At 48.5% G+C, this 15,352-nt stretch overlaps 1 protein-coding gene across 4 annotated transcripts in view; it reads left to right on the forward strand.

Annotated features, from left to right (window-relative positions):
- The window catches only part of PAPLN (papilin, proteoglycan like sulfated glycoprotein), a 55,400-nt gene that overhangs the window by 31,023 nt on the left and 9,025 nt on the right, over positions 1-15,352 (forward strand). For 3 of the 4 annotated variants that reach the window (XM_055807150.1, XM_055807044.1, XM_027795846.2), the window contains 13 exons: positions 714-886; positions 1,476-1,599; positions 2,671-2,797; positions 3,480-3,545; positions 5,891-6,098; positions 7,841-8,017; positions 9,330-9,486; positions 10,111-10,197; positions 10,724-11,027; positions 11,151-11,268; positions 11,903-12,032; positions 13,297-13,936; positions 14,714-14,851. In XM_055807150.1, coding sequence (XP_055663125.1) covers positions 714-886; positions 1,476-1,599; positions 2,671-2,797; positions 3,480-3,545; positions 5,891-6,098; positions 7,841-8,017; positions 9,330-9,486; positions 10,111-10,197; positions 10,724-11,027; positions 11,151-11,268; positions 11,903-12,032; positions 13,297-13,936; positions 14,714-14,851 — 2,449 coding nt within the window. The remainder of the gene's footprint in view (positions 1-713; positions 887-1,475; positions 1,600-2,670; positions 2,798-3,479; positions 3,546-5,890; positions 6,099-7,840; positions 8,018-9,329; positions 9,487-10,110; positions 10,198-10,723; positions 11,028-11,150; positions 11,269-11,902; positions 12,033-13,296; positions 13,937-14,713; positions 14,852-15,352) is intronic. The other variant, XM_055807214.1, reaches the window with a different exon arrangement.

Consider the following 15,352-nt stretch of genomic DNA (forward strand, 5'->3'; position numbering starts at 1 on the left):
CAGTGGAAAAAGCAAATACTCTTCTGCTTTCTGACTCTTTCATCGCCCAATGCTTTGGACAAATCACTCTGGGAATGTTTTCCATTGTAGAAAACTGGATGCAGCACCAAAGTCTTTGTTTTCTGAATAGAATATCTGATGAACAGGATGATGGCAGGTGGAGGTAGAGGCAGTGGCATGTGAATCCCACATCTTAACAGCAAGCTGACATAGGCTTTGCCTCAGTGACTTACAGTGGGGAATGCAGAGACAGGGCTGGAATATGCTGGAGGCATTTGGCTGTGCAGCGAGAAAGTGCTTGGTCTGCAGCAAAGCTGGCAAGAACCACTGTCTGAATGTGGAGTAGCCTCTGGCAAGAGAACCTTACAGGGGGACAGCATTGTTGGAGGATGATGGTCACCTTTATTTGCCACACCTATGACAGTGCTGAGTGGAAACGGGAGCATCCCTGTGGAGTTCTTACGGTCCTCTTTCAATACGTAAATTTTTGCTGTGTTGGTGGATGCTGCCACATTAGATGATTGCCACACTTAAAGGGTTGTAGTACTGATGTAAAGGAGCTGGGGTTCAAATGGCAGAGCTGAGAGCTCTGTGGATTGCCAGTACCCTGGCAGTCTGGAGCAGGCTCTGTCTGGTGGTACCTGGAGCCAAGTGTTAGGTTACAGGTGTGTTAATTTACTGCCTTTTCTTCTCTGGCTTGTGGGTTTGTTCAGCTGTCAAGAACGTGCGAGGGGAGTATTACCTGAACGGGCACTGGACAATCGACTTCAGCCGAGCACTGCAGGTAGCTAGCACGGTTATGCACTATGACCGTGGCTCAGAGGGTGACCTGGCCCCAGAGCTCCTCCATGCCCAGGGTCCCACCACAGAACCCCTCATCATTGAGGTAAGCGGCTGTGCCTGCCCCCCACGGACACTCTTGCTGTCATGCTTTGTGCAGCAGGAGTGCGTTGGTGGGGACGACATGGGAAAGACTGAAGAAGTGACAGGGACCCCAGGAATCTTACAAGGCTGTAGGCCACCAAGCTAGACCACAGTGGTCGTCTTGCAGAAATAGCACTGGTTTCTGCTCTGGTGCTGTTGCCCAGAAAGGAGCAGGGTAAGGCTTGATGTTGGCTTCCTGCCCATCCCTGTGGCTTCTGACGTGAAGGGAGGTGAGAGTCAGTACCAGGTAGGGCTGGGGCAGGGACAGGCTCTAGGGCACTGCTTGTTACAGTGTGCCGTAAGCTACGAAATGGCACTTACCGTTACAGGAGCAGATGGATCTTCAGACACTGAGAGGGATAGATGCATCCTTCTCTGAAAAATAATGCTCTCTAGAGTATCATAGGAGTCCAGGAGAAAATGCAACATAGAGAGCAAGTGCTTCTTGAACGGGAGGGGCGCAGGTCAGCTCGAACTCAGACACGGTGGGGAAATGCTGTGAAGGGTGAAAGTGCTGCTGCTATTTCTGACTTTCTCCCATGCTTTCACAGCTCATCAGCCAGGAGCCAAACCCAGGGGTACAGTACGAGTACTACCTGCCCGTGCAAGGGCAGGCGGCGGGTTACAGCTGGAGCTATGGTTCCTGGAGCGAGTGCAGCTCCGAGTGCGGAGGAGGTAAGGGCACAGGACCTGGCGGCTGGCACCCGGGCTCCATCCACACCCTGAAGACAGTGTGACTGCGTGCTGCCCTCTGCAGCTGCCTCCCAGCGGTCCCTGCTGGAAGACAGCACGGGTATCTGCAGCGGGCAGCTAAGGTTTTGTCAAGGGAGGGTTGCATATAGAGAGGGTCGTAACAAGACTATACCGTCTTATTTTCCATGCCTTTGTCCTCAGACTTGTTACTAGGATCTGTTAAGAATCATCTTACACAGCCTTTGGTTTGTTTTGCTTCAGTTCTTCATGTCCTTTTCAGGACTTTTCAACCACTTGAGATACCCTTTCCAAACTGACCTGGCCTACGTAACTAAATCATGTCATTCCCCTCTACCATAGCCTGGAAGATTACTTCTTTCCAGGGGGACTGTCAGATCTCCTGGAGTGTCTTGTCACATTCAGTTTACAAATTCTTCCATGAGCAAAGACAGGGAATTTTAGCTAAAAAAAAATCCCAAAACTAAAAACCCTGATAAAAAACCCCTCTCCAACTGACTAGTATATAGAGTTCCTGTCAGCCTCTTCTGGTCTTCTGTCCTAGTGGCCATTTTGATAGCTTTTGCCATACTGTGGTTGTAGGTACTGATACTGTCTTTGCCTGGGCACTCTTATCCTGTAGGATGCATCAAGAGTTGCAAGTTTTTCTCCCCTATCCAGTCTTCACAAGACTGACCTTCCAACAGGAGGCTCCGAGTTCTGCTGCTGTATACTGCACACATCATGCAGGGTTCCTTGATGAACAATATATGGATATGGTGCTTCCCTTGTGAGTGTCAATGCATAAAACAACAGCAAAATGCCTCTCAGCTACACAGAACTATTCTTGCTTTTCCAGTGGACTCCAATACTGTGGGGAAGCATCATTTGTACATATAGTGACAGACCAAGAACTGCACTTGACTTTTCCAGGTTGGCTGGGACAGACATGGATTCTGTGCTACTTGAGAAACTTGTCTTGCCAACACCAGTGCATTGCAAGCCTAGTCCTGGGTAGCTTGTGTTGATCAGGATACTCTCTTGCTTCTTCTTTAGGTTTCCAGTCTCGCTTGGTGTTTTGTACCATAGACAATGAAATTTATCCAGATTATATGTGTAGGGGTAAACCACAACCAGACAATAACCGGACATGTGGCCATCAGACCTGTCCCCAGACCAAACGGTAAGACTTCCTTTCTTCTTCTGGGCTCTTAATTCTTCCTGAGGTGCTTTTGGAACCAAGAAAAAGACAGACCCTCTCCTCCTACCCTCCAGCAGGGTTCTCTCCAAGAAAGTGTTTCACTTCTTAGAGGAAGCCCAATACAGAGGGTGGTGATGGCAACACTGTGATGAGCATTTCTGTGTGCACAAGGAAAGGGCTCAATACATCCTACATTCATTTTATAGACCAATTAAACTTGCTTTCCAGAGTAAGGTTGTGGAAGACAGTCTTCTAGTCCATATAGGAGATAAGAAACAGATTCTGTATTTTTCATTATCTTCCACTGGAGCCTGCAAAAACAGAGTAGGAGGTCATTTCTGGATTCCCAGTGTCCTTGCTTTCAGAAGGAGATGAATCCTGGAATCTTTTCATTTTCCAGTGTTTTCAAACCCCTGTATCCAACCACTTCCACCTTGTCCCTTGCTGGCATAGCCTTACAGTTGGCTTCATATAGCTCTTACTTGGGCATCCAGAGCTGTGACCAGAGCCTGAACTGTCTCCCTGTGTATCTGGTGGGTGCAGTGGAGGCCTGTGAGGGTGCTGCTGTGTGTGACAGGGCATTTGGAAACCTGGGAGTGTTTCTGAATACATGGTAGCCTGTAGATACTTGTTTTAAGTTAAATCCTTTGTTCTGTGTATAAAGGACTTCTTACATCTATCTGCCACGAGCCTGGAGTCACAGTGGAGCATGGAGCTCTCAGATGAAGAGGTAACAAGGAGAAGGAGTTACAGAAAACACAGGAAGGCAGTTGCTCTCTTCTGCTCTCCATCTGGTTGCCCACTGAAGTCTGTGGGGACTTTCTTCTTTGGCCCTGGTGGTAGCAATGGGTGGTGCTTTGCTTTTGATTCTCACCGATGAAAATGATGGTGGAGGGTGCTGGCTGGCAGCTTCGCTTAGTTGGTGTGTGTGCTCCTTGTAACTTGATTCTTATGGGACTGAGAAGAGGACAGATTCTTCATAGTTTTTGGCTGCTTACCCTGGTAACCTTTTTTTTTCTCTGGAATCAGGGTAAGGGATGAAGAGATGTTCTGGAATATTTTTGTTTGATTTACCAAGATAAGTAAAAGAACAGAAAGGAAAAGAGAGCATGATGGATCGAACGGTTGAAACGTTGGCCAGGATGCTAGCATGCCATAACAAAAGCCTCAGAGTTTCTTAAAAGCTCTTCTTTCTTTGGCATGGGCCCTGGAGCAGGCAGAAAAGTGCCTAGAAACTGATGAGTACAGGGATGTGACAGATAGAATACTTACAATGTACACTGAGGTATGAGAAATAAAAAAAAATAATCAAAAGCAAAACAGTTGTGTCCCAGCTGCTAATAGCTTAGGAGCTGAAATTCTTTGCCCTCTGATGAGAGTCCCAGCCTTGTGGTTGGCCTTGTCTTACAAAAGAAATGAAACAAGTGTCAGAGAAGACATCTTGACTGGCAATTGAAGGAAGTTGTAGGTGAGCCCATCCAGTTGATACAGCCTTTCCAGAACTGTACATTTGCTTTAAAGGAGGCAGAACACAGTTGGGGAGGGGGATTATTCCCACTGGAGCTACTGAAAAATTTTGATCAATGAATTTGTTTTTAACCCTGCAACGACACCACTCTAAGTGGCTTCTACTTGCTGTAGTTTTTTCCTTTCTAAAGGGAACATCTTATTTTATAGCAAATGCCCTTGAGTTTTGGGCTGATATTTGCATCTTTGGCGATAAAGAATGGTATCTTAAGGAGATGAACGTGGCTGAGTCCACTGTGGAGTTTCTGGTAGGGTGTGAATGTGAATTAGCTGGCTGAAACACAGTTTAGGGGTGGGTCGTGAGGGCAGATCAGGGAAGCAGCTGAAGGCTAGGGGAGAAAATATGAACTGCCTTCACACCCTGGCTGGGGCTTACCTGACTGCAAGGGGAGGTAGCAGCTGACAAGCAGATCACCATGATGCTCCCCCTCTACCACCAGTGCTTTTTGACTGCACAGCCTGCTGGAGTCGGGAATGAAGCATCATCTTTTAGTAGGACCTGTAGCGATAGGACAAGGGGGAATGGTTTTAAACTAAAAGAAGGCAGATTTAGATTAGATATTAGGATAAATTCTTTACCGTGAGGGTGGTGAGACACTGGAACAAGCTGCCCAGAGCAGCTGTGGATGCCCCATCCCTGGCAGTGTTCAAGGCCAGGCTGGACGGGGCTGTGAGCAACCTGGTTTAGTGGAAGGTGTCCCTGCCCATGGTAGGGGGGGTGGAAGTAGATGACCTTTGAGGTCCCTTCCAACCTAAACCATTCTGTGATTCTATGTTGTCTCTGAAGCCAGACCATGTAAGCTGTGCTCCCAGCTACCTGGGCAGCTCTGAGCCACAGAAGTGAACAAGGGCAGGGATTTTAGTATCCAAACAATTAGATTGTTTTGTGGACATTCCCCCTTCCATTAGCAAGGGTATTTTGACGACAACTTCAGCAACCAAACACAGGACAAAATCTTATTTAAAGTTTTTGGGGCCTTTTTGTGTGTGCTGCTGTTAGAGAATTTGGCTAACGGGAGGAATAAACCAGCTTTCTGCTAGCTGTCAGTGAAAAGTTCACAAGCACTCTGAGAGTCTGGCATGGTTTGCATGCAGAGTGAAGTCTTGGCTTGGTTTTACTGTTTCTGATAATGGCTGGAGCATAATGGGTGATAAGGCTGGTATGCATTACTTTTCTTTTAGCTGGTTGGGATTGTTTTCTGTTTTTTCTTTCTTTTTCTTTGACGTTCCATTCCAGGGATGACATTTTTGCAGGCATCAGGAGACCAAAACCATGGAGAGAAATCTTCCCCCTCAGGGAGAGCTCTGCACTTCCAGAGGAACAAGGGTTTTGTAGTTGGGAATTTGCCTCTGGAGTGGGACTCATGCTCTGCATTGCCAATTAAGCTGGGCCATGCTTGGTCAAATGGGAACTTGCCTCTGACTCTGTTCTGCAAAGGGACGTTTTCCCTATCTGATTACAACAGGGACACAGCACTGACCTCCCCTGTGCCTCTGGGTGGTTTAGCTGGGCTTACAAGCTTTTTTGCTTGGTTCTGCGACCTGCAGGTGGAAGACAGGGGAGTGGGGACCCTGCTCAGCTACCTGTGGTGGGGGCACCCAGACTCGCTCCGTTTATTGTGTGGCATTTGATGGTCAGAGCTCCCGAGGGGTGGTGGATGACGCTGAGTGCATGGCCTTCGCACAGCAGCCGCGCAGCAGTCAGCCCTGCAACATGAGGCAGTGTGCGAGCTGGACCCCAGGGCCCTGGTCAGAGGTGAGTTTCTGCGGTGGAGTTACTGCTTCTTGGCACCTACTGAAGGAGGATCTGCCAAAGCTTGGGGGTGAAGAGCCAGGCTTCTTTTCTGGGACTGTAAAAGGTGTGTGTCCCTGGATAGGTGGCATGCAGAGGTATAGGACTTGTACCTGCAGTCCTGCAAACAAGTTGTCCAGCTAGCTAGCAGCTGTGTCCTCCTATAAACACATTCCTATTCCCCAGAACTGCGCATGCCCCTGCACCTCTGCATCTTTCATTGTATGTTCTCTCTTCTCTGGTCTGCCAGTCCTTTCCCCACTCCTGTATTTTTATCAGATCCACCAGACCTGGCACTGACAGAGTTTCGCAGTCAGGGCTGGTGAAGGTGGAGGGTGAAGCACGAGAGCTGCTGATCAGCTGATGATGTGCAGTAATGCTCCCTCCTCTGTAAAACAGGATCTCATGGCTCTTGCCTGTGCTATTTATTTCTGTGCATATTGCTGCCTCAGCATTACTCGCCCCAAACAGCAGTACTGTAATCACAGCAGTCGGTAAGCAAGATACTCTTGAAACACTGGTGACCTGCTGTTTGGTGTGTGCCAGTGCACGGCTTCTCCAAACACAGCTGTGAGGTTCATTTTTGATTCCTGTGTGCGTTTATATCTCCAGGAGAGGAAACTGTTCAAACTGTATGTGCTCAGTGCTGCCAGCCAGGTATTTAGAAGGCATCTTACATTCCAAGGGCTTGGAATGTAAAGGTAGTGTCTACTCGGTCCCTAAAGCACAAGTGAATTTTCCTCTTTTAAAAGAAATACATGCATGCTTGCAACATTTGACTTACGATCTTATGCTGATACTTTGACTGGTGCAGCAGCATAAAATGCAACTTTGAGGCATGATAATGTAGATGTAAAGTCCTTTGTCTTTTTTTTTTTTTTTTTTTTTTTTTTTTAAGTGAGTTAAATACTGAGATGACTTCAGGGTTGTGGAGTAAGAGCATTTGGGGAAGGCACCAAGTGTTGTGTTCTGACAAACTGATGAAGTGATTCATTCCAGGATTCTCAGAAGCAATTGTGTTTCGTGTACTCTCAGAGATACAGAGTCACTCTAGTAAATGAGTGGCTGAAATTCAGCAGGGAAGCTAATCTGAAGTAAACCAGACTGTCCCAAGTTAACACTGTCTGTAAGAGACCTTGCTAATCCGTGGAGAAGTAGGCTGGTTTCCAGGAAACACCACTGTGAATTTAAGAGGGACTGAAAATGTCATAAACCAGTTACTAATATAGAAGTTGTGTGTCAGCTCCACACTGTAAAAATCGAGCACAAGGTCTTCAGGCAGAAGACATGAGCAATACAAGAACATAGTCTTATCTTCCCTTGAGCTGATTTTAATCAGGAATAAACAACACGAGGTTCCAGGTATTTACTGCCATTTATTGTTCTCAATGTATTCTGCAGTATTGATGTTTTTCCAGAATCATTCTCCATGTCTTCTTTGGTAGAGATCAAGAGAAATTATATGACTAGGACAAAATCATCCAGTGAACTCCAGATCTCCAAGACCTTATCCACCATGCCTTATTGTCTCTTCTACAGTATAAACAACTATTCTGCTAACTCCCATCCCAGAAGATGATCTTAATGATGGTTGGTTGTTTTAGGCAATCTCAGAATGGTGCTCTGCCCTAATGCTAGGGAGCACAGCCTAGAAATGCAAGAGGAAACCAGGTGCTTCCTTGTAATTGTTGGGTCCCTTTCTGCAGTGCTCAGCCAGCTGTGGGGAAGGGGTTCAGACCCGGACAGTCACCTGCAGAACGCAGCAGGGCTCTCAGGCTCAGGACTTCGCTTGCCTAATGGAGCCAAAGCCATCAGCCACCCAGCCCTGCCTTAAGGAGAACTGCATCCAGGAAATCGGCTGGCATGTTGGAGACTGGGGCCTGGTGAGCATCGCACTTTCATGGTTTGGAAATAACTGATTATATTGCTGTGCTCCTCACAAACAAGCTTTATTTGAACTGCGCAGTCTGCATGCTGGCTGGGACTGGGAGCATGTGCTGCTTCATTACCAATCCCTTGGCTCACAGTTGCATTGTAACTGGCACTAGTAATGCTCCAGTTAATCTGCTGCCTGCTTTGTATGCAGCTGCTACAAAAATAAATCCTTCTGAGGGTGGGATTATAGTTTCAGTGGCAGTGGCAAAATGCAGCCAATAAACTGAAACAATCCACTCTTGCTGCTTATTCCCAATTCTTTGCTCCATCGCTGTGAATAGCAGAGCAGCGCTCTGGCCGAGTATGGCTTAGAGCTCTAGGCTTCAGGACTGGTCATTGCATTTGGTGATATGGTTTAAAGAACATTCTTGTAATTGTTCAGATAAACTGTGCTTCAGCTGGATTAGTCTTGTCTTTGTGGAGGGAGCCAGACTGTTTTCAACCTGGGAAAAGTGCCGTGGGGAGGAATTAGGGGTAGATGCAATGCATCAGGTGACTTCCAAACATGCTTTTTTCCCTTCTGTGCTAGCCAGACCAGCTTGTTCTGAGTTAAAACATGTTACATCTGGTTCTTCATGAGATGTGGGCCAAGTTTTAATAACAGCAAAAGATGCTGCATACCTTAATCTGATCTTTCCTAGCCCCTGACTTTTTGATATCAGAAGGACTCCCACCTGCATCTGAGTAAGAGAGAGAAATACTCTCCCAATGTTTGTAAAGCTTGCCACGAGCTGGTGTTACAAAGATACCTCATCCTCTCCCCTCCCTTGAGTTACTGCTCATTATTCCCTTTTCGTCTGCAACTTCCAGTGAGAGGAATTCCAGTTAGCTGCTTACAAGAAAGCCACCAGTTTGCTTTCCCATAGTAAACTGTTGTTCTTGAATGCGTAGTTCAAAACTGACCCTCTCACAGCTGGTGGACCCCCGTAGTATTGAGTTGACTTCAGGCCAGGCTGAAACAATTTGCTCCAGCTCCCTGCCATGCCACTGTGGTTAACAGCAGCTCATCTGGATGTTACAGGCTGAGCATGGCTCAGAGCCTAATGCTTCAGGGCTGGGTGCACCACTCTGTAAAATGGTTTAAAGTATGGTTTTCTGATTGTTCAGATGAATCCAGATGAAATATTGTTTGCTTTGTCTTGGTGGAGGAAGCTGTGCTCAGCCTGCAGCTAATCATGCAGCTGTTTCACAGTTCGGATCTGTGGGGTTTCTGCGTTCAGCCTCTGCTGCCTGCTCACTTGCCTTGTCTCTGTGCCTAAGTGTTCAAAGAGCTGCAATTCAGGCATTCGGACACGCCAAGTCATCTGTGCTGACGGCGACTCCAGATTCTACAGTCTTGAGACATGCAAAGCCATCCAGCCACAGAAACCAGCCACCCTGGGTAGCTGCAACATGCAGCCCTGCTACCTGCCACAGCGTGAGTGGTGTTGCTGCTTCTCCTAAGATGCTTTTGTTTAGGAGTAGAAATTCCCAGCTCTGTACCATCTTACGTTCTCTGCTTTTTGCCTGCCTGTCTCCATCCTGCGTGTTTATGTTTTGTGCACGTAACCATGTCATCTCCAGGGTCCCAGTAGCTGTGCTGTTTGAAATGTATGTAACAGGCTTGGGAACAACATCGGGGTGTGTCCATCTTTAATTCAGTATTCCATGATGGCTCTGTCCCAGTGTGCGCTGCAGACTGACCCCAGCACTCCCAGTCAAGAAGGATGACAACCTGGGCAGGCTCAGTAGCTAAAAACTATAGCCAACCCTCATTCCTCTGTGGACCAGCTGTAGAGGAGGCACAATTGATCAGAAGGTTTTGCTTGCTGTCTGTGTCTAGTCTTCTTGCCAGTGCTGAAATGCTGACTTTTGTCTGCTTGCCCATCACAGGTTGCTGTCCTGACAGTACAATTGAATCCAATGGCTGCCTAGCAGCTGTTCGAGGAAGAGAGAAACATTTTCATCAACTTTAGTCTCCTGTTGACTCCTGGATGCATTTGCAATTATTGGAACATAGGGCTGAATGAACTGCACTCATTTTGTGTATGTGTCTTTCCAGAGGTCCCCAGTATGCAGGACACTATGGGATATGATGTCACCCGCCAATCCTTGCTGACACGTTACAACCCAAACAGCCCTGCCACAGGTTTGGAAGGATTTTGTTAGTTTGGGTTTTTGATGATGGTGGACTTGAAATAGGATGTGGCAGGGGAAGGTTCCTCCTTTTCTTCATTTCTCATTCTTTTCATGGGCTTCTAGAAATTCATCGAGCCAGGGACAAAGTGTAGGTTCTTTTACACCAATAGTAGTGAGCAGTATTTGAATCTGTCCATGTAGAAGACTCTGTACCATGTATAGATCCCAGGTTCTGGCAGCATGACTTGGGTGTTGGCTGAGAGAAATGCTGCCCAATGCAGATCACAGGAAGAAGAAAGGATGATGTGAGTGTACCACGGTAGTGTGGCAGAATGTTCTTACGGGAGAGCAGAAAGAATGGTCAGGGCAGTGAGCAAAGAACCACAGGACACCCAAATCCAGAAGAGTGGGCGAAAAGACACACACTCAGGTGAAACCCTGATGCAGAAAAGCCTGCCCTGTAGCCTTGGGAAGGTAAAAGAGAGCAGAGATGAGGAAACCTGACCAGATTTTGATGCTTACCTGCATGCTTTAAGGAGTTCTGCCCCTGGATTCTGGTGATGAAAGGATGTTCCCTGGGAGCTCCATGATCCATAGTACCTCTGGGAATCACCACACCCCATCCACCAAGGACCGTGGAATCAACTTGTTGACTGTTCGCTGGGAATCACCGTCACGCTCATCGGGTTCTCATCAGCTCAGCTCCTCTCAGCACCCCGCTGCAGGGACTGGCTCTCAGGACTGTCATCAAAGCCCGCATGGCTGCTGTCCAGACGGGCACACTCTGGCTTCGGGCCCTCTGGGGAGAGGTTGCCCCTTCAGCACCTGCCACCAAAACAGGTAGCTGGAAGTAGATAGTCCTGAGCAGGGAGGTATTGCCTTTCCTGGGGGCTTACTGAAATTTACAGCCTGTGCCTGTTGAGCCAGGCAGGTCAGGTACTACTGCAGCCCTTTTGTCTGTAGGTATGGATGCTGTCCTGATGGAGTATCGGCTGCCCAGGGTCCAAACAACATGGGATGCCCACAAAATTACCGTGACATTCAAGTGAGCAGAAATCAGCCCGCTGCAGCCACTCTAACAGTAAGTACAAAACCTCTTTGCATTTAGGAGTCCATCAGATATGAAGATTCAGATTTGACTCCGGTGATACTCATTGTGGGTTTCTGTTGTACTTCATCTCTGCCAGTAATGCTGGAGAACCAATACTCCAGGCACGGTGTCAAGCCCTTTGGCCCACTTTGTTCATATGGAGTATGGGGCATGCACCTGTGATCCTCTGTAAGCAGAAGCAGGGGACAGAGTGGGTGGTTGGGAGATGTCTGAGAAGTGGAAGGCCGTCCTGTGTAGAACTGATTAAATAATCCTGAGTAATCAGATTTCTCTTGGTCAGAAACTTGCCTTCCAATCTCTAGGGGAAAAATGGGAAAAACGTGGTCACAATTAATTGCCTTTGTTTCTCAACTCTGCAGATTAATTGAGGGCAAAATAATAGTCAGGGAGGTAATTCCTCTCATAGCTTGAGGTGCTTGGTGGAGCCAGCATGCTGGGCAGCCCACCCCTTCGCAGCATGCAAGCCTCTAGGAGGCAAGCAAACAAACAGAAGTTCCTCTAACAGCTGGCCTTCTGCAGCCAACAGCTTGGACATGGCGCCTTGCATGTGCTACTGTCCTCGTGTACGCATAATAACTTTTGGCTTTCAATTCCTGTCTTTAAGGCAAGCCAAGCCTTGTCCCAGCAGCACCCCTCGGGTGAGTGCCGCAGTTCCGTGTACGGCTGCTGTTTTGACAATGTCGCTTCAGCTTCAGGCCCTCAAGGGGAAGGATGTCTCAATAGGCCCGACTACCGTAAGTGATACTTCAGCTTCATGATTTAGAAATGTAGGAAGGTTCCTACAGAATCCAGCAGTGTATGGAAGCTTCCTGTGTAGAGGCTCTGTTCTCTGTAAAATGCAGTAAATTATCTCTTTGGGAAGAAAATCTGCCGGGTGGCTGGGGCAGGGGAAGCTTGGAGGGAGTGTAGGAAAGCAGCCAGATGGTTCGGCTCTGTGAGCTACCGCAGAAATTCTTGTTGTCTCCTGATAGTTGGACAGAAGTGTGTTTGTGTGATCTCTGTCAGCCTGTAGAACTTCTGGGGAAGGTGTTTGCTCCCAAGAGGATACTCTGATGCAGCCTGGAGTGCTCCAAAGCAGTTACCTGGGTTTAGGAGAAGTAGGGCCCCTGAGGAATCAGGGCCATACTCAGCCTTTGGACAGTCCGTGGACAGAGGTGGAATGAGAGCTACTGCTAAGGGTGGAGGTGTTGCTCAGGGCTGCAAGGAAGCTTTCAGCTAGCAGAGTTCAAGACAGTGCCTGCTGTACTATGAGGGCACTAGAACTGCTGGGCAAAAGCATCTCTGCTCCTTTAGCTTCCAGCTGTATCCTCCGCAGGCACATTGCTGCTGCATTGCCTTGCCCTTCTGCTACCGCACGGAGATTGGTTGGTAGCCAGTCTGTGAGGCTGCCCTGGGCAGCCTGTGAGGGGCAAGGGGAAGCTCTCTGGGTCCTCTCTGCTCAGCCACAGTTTGGCAAAGGACCCCTCAGTAACAGCCCTGCATCCAGTGTTTGTCAGCATGTGGCAAACTGTGATACCTGTGACTCAGAGCACAGGGCTGGGTTTGTAGAAACATTAGGCTGTGCTTCTCTTTATATCGACATGTGGGAGGGTGTTCTATAACATGTGAAGCTTCACAACTGGGTCTAATCCACTTGCTTTGTGGACTGGAAATGTGCAAATGGCAGCCACATGCCCCTTGCAGGAGAGGAAGCCCCAGAGCCAAACTTGCAGCTGCACAATTCCCTGAGAAAGGCTGTAAAGCATCTGTCTAGTATCTAGATTCAGAAATGTCTCTGAGGTTGGTTCTCCCTCCACCAGTGGCAAAACTGGGGCAGAAAGAAACCTGTGAGCAGCTGCCCAGTTTTGAAGCAGAGTGGGTGCAAAACTCGGGTGTCCTACTTTGTCACCTGCCCTCAGCCCACAGGGCCATCAGGTCGCCTAGGTAGATGGCTTGAAGCGCCTGGAGCTTTGTGCTTCATGACCCTCACATCTCCTTCTGCTCTGCTCTTTTTGGTAGCGTATCCTGTCATATGCCTGCTACCCAGTGCCCATGGCCCCTGCACGAACTGGACCACTCGCTGGTACTTCGTCACTGCCGTTGGCAAGTGCAACCGGTTTTGGTATGGTGGCTGTCACGGCAATAAAAACAGCTTTGTCTCAGAGGAGGAGTGCATTGGAGCGTGCCACAATTCTGTGAGCATCGGTTCTCTGGAGCACCAGCCCTCTTCTGGCACAGGAACGCTGCAACGCCAGCACGCTGGCTCCCACTCTCATACAGGGGATACTCAGGGTCAGCAGCAGCCACCCCCAAGAGAGTCTGCAAGTCACAGCCAAGAAGGAAGAGCCTACGGGGCTTCACTCCCCACACAAGACAGACACAGACAGCACAGCTGGAGAAGTGAGGTGTTGCCAGAGTCTTTGGCAAGGACTGGTGTGCAGGAGAGCCAGCACCGGGGCACCCAGCAAAGCAGACTGGACAGCCTGAGCCACCTGCACTTGCGGGAAACAGCAGTGCCAAGGCAGAGTAGCAGCAGCCAGCAGTTGCTGCCCCATGAAGGCACGCAGTGGCACAAGGCTTTTGGAGCAGGTGTTTCCCTGACGGAGGGATTTGAGCACCAGGCACCTGCAGACTTGTTTCCAGCACAGGCTCTGCACAGGTGATGATTCCTGATGGCCCCCACCCCTTCTGCCATCTTACTGTGCAGCTTCCTCTGGAGTGAAAGTGTTGCCCCTGCTGGGACCAGCTAGGTGGGAATACCATGCAATGGATTTGCTATACATGTTGGCCTTTTGGTAAATCAAGTTATTCAGGCCCTGGAGTTATCTGCTGCCTCTTTCCTTGCATTCTTGCTGCTCTCTGACAGCACTAGAGAAATATGGTGTCTGAAAAGACTGCAGGATCCTAGGGTCTTTGTCTGGGAAGTATTCTTACACTTTAAATGGGAATCCGTAGGTGTTTTTCTTGTTCTGACCAGCAAATCTAGCTGGCTTTCTGACTTCAGAGCCTTTATCTGAGCTCTGCGTGGAGCAGCAGTGAGTTGTTCTAGGAAGACTTTCAAGATGCAGAGTTTGGGTCAGAATCCAGACAGTGCCACCCTGAAAATCAGGCGTGCTTAGAGCTGGACCTAAATGTGTCTGCACTGGATCTGTGTCTGTCTGGTGAGTTAAACCTAGTTCCTTCAGAAGAGAGGACTCACTCTCTTCCTGGAGATATTGTAGCATTCAGTCTGTCTGGTGCAGCCTTTGCCATATAGGAGAGGGCTCCCCACATGTTGCCTGGTGCACCTGCTCAGAGCTGAAAGGGCAGCTGGTCCTGCTTTGCCCTGGGTGTGGGTGTGTGTGACTCAACCAGAGTCACATTAGAGGACCCAGAGAAAAGGAGGGCAGCAGAGGTCCCTGAGAGAGGTTCTGAAAGGAATCGCTATCTCTTTCAGAACCATCCTGGAGGAAGCCAAGCCTTCTCTTGTGACAGCAGTCGTGGGACAAAACCTCCAGCTGGTCTGCAAGACAGGCATGTCCCCCTTCTCCAGAGTGGAGTGGGTGAAGGATGGCCGGCCAGTCTCCTCTGACAGGTGAGCTCTGCTCCCATCACTGTAGAGCAGATGGAGTCCTTGCTGGGCAGAGTGTCAAATATGCTTGCCTGCTTTCTTTGTAATTCTACTGTTAACATTCTTTAAAAAAAAAAAAAACAACCCACCAAAAAACCAAAAACAACAAACCCCACCAAAAAAAAAAAAAAAAAAAAAAGCCCCCAAAAGCCAAGCCCATGTATCCATGTATGGACCTAAGAGCATGTGCTGTCCGCCAGGTCTGTGCACAGCAGAAACTGGCTAGTGTTATGGGGCAGAACAGGTGCGGTCCCACAACAAGGTGCTGGTAGAAGCTGACATGTGGGTAGTGATACAGAAAAATGTTGTCTCTGTTGGATTAATCTTGGGGCAGCACTAAGTCAGTAGTCCAGGATGAAGCTTATAGCCAAGTAACTCAGAGATCCTCTGGCTGGAAGTTTCTGGCAGTTCCATCTAAGATATAATTTTTTATAACTGCTTTTAAAGCCTGTTTTTCCTGGGAAG

This window comes from Falco peregrinus, chromosome 1, assembly GCF_023634155.1.
Source record: "Falco peregrinus isolate bFalPer1 chromosome 1, bFalPer1.pri, whole genome shotgun sequence".
Taxonomy (NCBI): domain Eukaryota; kingdom Metazoa; phylum Chordata; class Aves; order Falconiformes; family Falconidae; genus Falco; species Falco peregrinus.